The following is a 5,555-nucleotide window of genomic DNA, read 5'->3' as shown; positions in this document are numbered from 1 at the left end:
ATTCTATTTTTAAAAAAATAACATAATTATTCATAAGTATGCAGTGGCATACCGACATCTATGACGTTGATAACAAACCAAACCGTTTCAAAATAGGTTGAAAATTGAGAAAGTTATGGTCATTTAAAAAGTACATGTAGCATCAACACAATGTTATGGGTGAGCGAGTTGACTGTCGCAAGATGGCCGCCACGTGCGGACGTTCGACTCCGTTGTCCGGTAACGCGGACGAGACGTCTGCTCCGCATAACCCCTATTCTGGTGGGGGCAAATAGCAGAAAATGAGACCACAACCTTTCGGAACTTTTGAAGCATGTACCTGAAATTTGTCTTCAGATGACCAGGATTCTATACAGACTGTTCTAACCAGGTAAGCTATCAATTAGCAACGTTAAGGCAAGTTACTTGTTTTGTATAGTTGTTTGGCTAGTCCTGTCCCTGTTGCACAAAAGTAGAATTAAGACATCCGGGATAAATGACTCAGCTGAGCTCAATGAAGCCAAAACATGTGCGTCCAGGCTTAATTGGTTGCACAAAGACCAAGCCAGGATGAGCAGACACGGATTCATTAAGCCAGGTGAAACCAATCCTGGATAGGTGCGCGCTCACGGCTCACTCAAATAGACCCCGCCACAGATCACAGATTAACTGATTTACCATGGCAACTAGAGCCGCGTACTTTTCCCCGTCGGAAGCACAAATCCTCATGGAGGCATACGAGGAGGTAAAAGATATAATTAAGAAGAAAGGCAACACCGCCACAGTGATAAAGCAAAGAGAAAAAGCGTGGCAAAGTATTGCAGACCGCCTGAATGCGTAAGTAGTGCACAATTACACACTCACCGCTCCGCTGAAACATCACAATTACAATTCAAATATTTAATTCACATCTCCAAAAATGCAGTTGTACTGTAATTATGAAACGGTTAAATTTTTAATTGAAATGCACTGCAGATATGAGTGAAATTGTGTAAAGTAACTCCATCACACTGTATAAAGCTATGATAAATTTTTTGATATTTTTACTGAAAACAAGACAAAAATACCAAGTAATTTTTTGCAGTGTGACTCCATATAAATGTGTGTGTGTGTGTGTGTGTGTAGATTAAACATGAACGGGCCAAAACGGACATGGCAGCAGGTCAAAATCAAATACAAGAACATTCTGCAGAATGGTATGGTCCCTGACTAATATTTAACAAAGCACAAGCATATATTGTACCCAGAAGGTGCCTGCTCACACATTGTCTGTACTGTTTTAGCAGTGAAAAAGAATACCCACAGACAAGGCACGGGTGGTGGGTCACCAAAGGCTGACCTTACCCCAGCAGAGGACATGGCCTTGGAGCTAAATAAAGGCAGGCCCGTCTTAGAGGGGATCCCTGGGGGGAAAGAGACGAGCATAGGTTCCTCCCAAGATGCCACCCGCTTCATTCAAGGTATGTCCTTCCATCTCTACATGGGATACAACCACATTCATATTGAATCAATTTGGACTGTCTGACTTTGGTTTACCTATTGCCTTGCAGTGTCTGGCAGCACTGTGTTCCTGTTAGAGCCACCAGCACAAGCACCAGACGATGCTGATCCAGTGAGTACTCCATCAAAGGCATACTGTAGGCCTGGCATGTCTTGTCTACTAGCTTCAATATGAATCAGATTAAATGTGATAGGGTGAAGGCCCCAGTGCAGCAGCAACAGCACATGATGGAGACGATGATGAGGAGGAGACCATCTCTCTGGATTCCAGAAGGCATGAGGTATCATGTTAAGACTGTGAAAGTACTATTTACTCTACAATGGTGAGGAGTCCTCATCAAAATCAAAAAATCTAATTTCTTTTACAGGACCCAGATGCTATACAGTGGGAAAACCAGCCTGGCAACATAGTGCGTATTAATAAAAGGACACCACATCCTGCCAAATTCCAGCTGCGCTAATTGTATTGTGTTCACAGAGCTCACAAGCTATCAGAAAGTTGTATGGCAACCACCTCCGGCGCCAAATAGAACTGGCAGACATAGACATTCAGTACAAGAAGAAAAAGATGGAAAATCTTGCACTGGAGTCCGAAATAAAAAAGAGGACAATTAGGAAACTGGACCTTGAAATAAAAAAACTTGAGAGGGAGGTGAGATATGCCTTCAATGTACACTGTATGCTAACTGTAACACAAATGTATTAATCATTATTTTTCTTTCCTCCCCCAGCTCCAAGAAGATGACACAGCTGAAAATAAAAATTAGGTATATTCTCGTAAAGTCAAGTGAGCCATGACATATGAGCTCTTATTGTGAGCACACAGGACGGTGGCATCTTTCTAAGGTTTTTTTTATTTTCCCAGCAATCAGTACAACCAAGTCATCGTTATAAGGCATCGCCCTCTTTTGCCCACCCCCCCAGCACCAGGTGTGGCCACTAGCCTATATGAAGGCCCAAAATTGTGTGTTCCTTTCTGCTCTGACAATGGCATGCCCATTCGTGCGAGATGTGGTGGATGAAGAAGCACTTGTGCTGAGGAGAGCCTTCAGGCGAGAAAGGGTCTTCAGGGACCGGTTGGACCCACTGGCCTTCCCTGATGACCATCTATATGAAAGATACAGGTTTTCTGCAGATGGCATCAGGTATCTATGCAGACTACTGGGTCCCAGGATTAAGCACCGCACTGCACGGAGCCATGCACTGAGTGTGGAGCAAATGGTTTGTGTGGCCTTGCGCTTTTTTGCTAGTGGAGCCTTCCTGTACTCAGTGGGGGATGCAGAACAGCTGAACAAGGCCACAATTTGCCGCACAATAAGGAGTGTGTGTCTGGCTATCAAAGCATTAGCAGATGTCTTCATCTCCTTCCCTGGCCACAGAAGACTCTGTGACATCAAAGAGGAGTTCTATAGGATTGCAGGTAAGAGGATCTACAAATTACAGGACAACTGTTAACACATAGTAGGATACTCATTACTTTGTGTGACAGGTTTCCCCAATGTCATTGGTGCAGTGGACTGCACACACATAAGGATAAAAGCCCCCTCAGGTGCCCATGAGGCCGATTTTGTGAATAGGAAATCCTTTCACAGCATTAATGTTCAGGTGAACATAACTTTTTGATATTGTCCATTGACGAACACTCTGCATTGCCAGTGATGTGCATTGATTCCTCATCTTATGATTTCAGATGGTCTGCAATGCTGACTGTGTGATCAGCAATGTTGTGGCAAAATGGCCTGGCTCAGTCCATGACTCCAGAATCTTTCGGGCCTCTGAAATCTATCAGTGCCTATCACAAGGTAAGCCACACAACCCCTATTTATAACCATCATGGCTGTGTCAAGAATATCACTGTGTTTATGAGGTAGTAATGATGAGATTTTGTGTTGACAGGTGAATTCTCTGGTGTGTTGCTGGGAGACGGGGTATGGCTGCCAGCCTTTTCTCCTGACACCTTTCACAGACCCCCAGGAAGCACAGCAGGCCTACAACCATGCCCATGCCAGGACCAGGGCCAGAGTTGAAATGACCTTTGGCCTCCTGAAGGCACGCTTTCACTGCCTTCACAAATTAAGGGTCAGCCCTGTTAGGGCATGTGATATTACTGTGGCTTGTGCTGTCCTCCACAATGTGGCCTGCCTGAGGAAGGAGAGGGCCCCCAGAGTGCCACCAGCCATGGACTGGGACAATCCGGCAATCTTCCCTGATGACGACAGTGGTCGGCTGCTGAGGGACCAATATGTGTTGAATTATTTTAGTTAGTATGTGTGCTTTCAATTTTGGTTAAATATGTCCTGCGGTGGCAGAGGAATTTGGGTTTTTTTGGGTTCGTTTTTTTACGAATTTGGCCTCTTATGATGTTTGTGCGGTATACTGTGTGTAATACAAGGCTGCAGGGAGGCTACTGCATCCATTCATTTGTCTGTTCAGTTGATGTGTATGGATTTGTCCTGCATTTATTTTAGTGTGCAGACATGCAGGGTGTGTTATATACAGACCTTTGAATGTGTATGTATCATTTTGTATAATATGCTTGGATTCTGTGCTTTCCATCTTGTAGAGTCACTGTGACTTCAGTTTCGAAAGGAGCTGATGGTTTACCTGCTTTGTTTTGTCCTTATTCAATAAAGGAACATAATGTTACACATTGTGTTTTTATATTCATATGGAATGTGTATTTGTTTATATGACAGAGTACTAGGGCCACACTGAAGAAAAAGGATAAAGTCATAAATTTATGAGGCTGGTTCTTTCTGCAGAAAAGCTACATATTGTTTTTACAGTTTTGATACTTATGACAATGTGATACTTAATATTCTGGCACATCAGCATGTCTTTGTTTATGAAACCATACTGAAGTACAATTTCACAAAATGCCCCACATCTGTCATTTTAACAACTGTCCTCCTTTAAAACAACTGGTTACAATATTATGACTTGTGTTTTTTTCCCCTCTGTGGCCCTAATATTCTATCATTTTATATATAGCCTTATAGTCTATGGGAAACTGTAAATTATCTAATGATAGCAACATCATCTAAAAATCATTTTTTATCCAAAATCATTGAAATTAATGATCACAAACGTTTAAATAATGACAGTGGGTCTAGTTATATGTGATAACAATGTATAGTGAGCAGTGAAATAACTATTGGTTTCCATTTGTGGTGACTGCTGACTGACATTAGGGATGAGATTAAATAGATCCTGGAATTTAGCCTGGTCTGGAGCAGGCTAGCTCCACAGAATAAATCTCCATGGTAATTTATACCATAACATATCCTCCTGCCCAGTGGTGTAGTGGTCCCTGGAGAAGTGGGTATACTCTCAGTATTCACCTTTTTTTTTTTTTAAGTAGTCCAGAAAAAAGCCCTGTTTTAGAAACAGTGAAGCTGAAGCATACAGGAGATTAGTGAGTGAAATACTTGGGAGAGTTTATTTAACAAAAAAACAACAAATTTAACACAAAATGTACAAAATGTTATATAACAGTAGCATTGTAAAAAACAAACATGGATACAGACAAAATAAATAGAAGGGCAATAAAATAAATAACATCACACAGAAATTCTGTCAAAATCACCTTTTGTTACAGTGTGAGGCTTCACTTTTCAATAAACTGGAGATGCAATTTACTGCCTGTGTGTTCTGACCTGGTGGTGGTAGACTGGATCCTTGTCTATGCTCACACTGACTTGCCTGGCTAGCTCCCGGTTGAGAGCTGCCAGGGCTGCTGGTTTTAGGGGTGGGGTCTGCCTGGGCCTGATCTGGGCCTGATTTGTGCCTCTTTACAAAAAAGTCAGCAATATCTCCCTTCCTTTTCATGGTTACCTGTCCCTATACAAAATAAGACAGCCTGATTAGACCTCAATATTGTTTTAGGCTGAATCTTAAACTATTTGTCCCCATTCTTGTGTTTTAACTTACTTAAAAATCAACTACCAGCTTAGCTACTATGCAATTAAACTAGATCATATAGGTTAGTTAGGGCTAAGTAACTTGGCTAATGTTATAATTTAGGGCTTAGTAACTTGGCTAACGTTATAATTTAGACCTTTACAATAATAAACAAG

General features: G+C 41.9%; 1 protein-coding gene across 4 annotated transcripts; it reads left to right on the top strand.

Annotated features, from left to right (window-relative positions):
* Positions 1–448: 448 nt before the first annotated feature.
* LOC134035314 (uncharacterized) lies at positions 449–3,402 on the top strand. Of its 4 annotated transcripts, XM_062480317.1 has the most exons (12): positions 449–816; positions 1,105–1,175; positions 1,263–1,439; positions 1,530–1,591; positions 1,674–1,760; positions 1,848–1,889; positions 1,958–2,131; positions 2,211–2,246; positions 2,345–2,899; positions 2,969–3,084; positions 3,170–3,281; positions 3,376–3,402. In XM_062480317.1, exons 1-8 carry the CDS (start codon positions 659–661, stop codon positions 2,244–2,246), a joined length of 807 nt encoding a protein of 268 aa, XP_062336301.1. In that variant the 5' UTR covers positions 449–658; the 3' UTR covers positions 2,345–2,899; positions 2,969–3,084; positions 3,170–3,281; positions 3,376–3,402. The 4 variants fall into 4 exon arrangements, with proteins under 4 accessions (XP_062336301.1, XP_062336299.1, XP_062336298.1 ...); XM_062480315.1 differs by having other exon boundaries at positions 1,958–2,246; XM_062480314.1 differs by having other exon boundaries at positions 1,958–2,899.
* Positions 3,403–5,555: the final 2,153 nt, after the last annotated feature.

Source organism: Osmerus eperlanus, chromosome 15, assembly GCF_963692335.1.
Source record: "Osmerus eperlanus chromosome 15, fOsmEpe2.1, whole genome shotgun sequence".
Lineage (NCBI taxonomy): Eukaryota > Metazoa > Chordata > Actinopteri > Osmeriformes > Osmeridae > Osmerus > Osmerus eperlanus.
The sequence above is the reverse complement of the archived record's forward strand: the minus strand, read 5'-3'. Positions and strand labels throughout refer to the sequence as shown.

Coding starts and splice junctions, on each gene's coding strand:
- LOC134035314 (XM_062480315.1), top strand. CDS start 659: ATGGCAACTAGAGCCGCGTACTTTTCCCCGTCGGAAGCACAAATCCTC. Junction 817..1,104: donor ATTGCAGACCGCCTGAATGC/GTAAGTAGTGCA, acceptor GTGTGTGTGTAG/ATTAAACATGAACGGGCCAA. Junction 1,890..1,957: donor AAAACCAGCCTGGCAACATA/GTGCGTATTAAT, acceptor TTGTGTTCACAG/AGCTCACAAGCTATCAGAAA.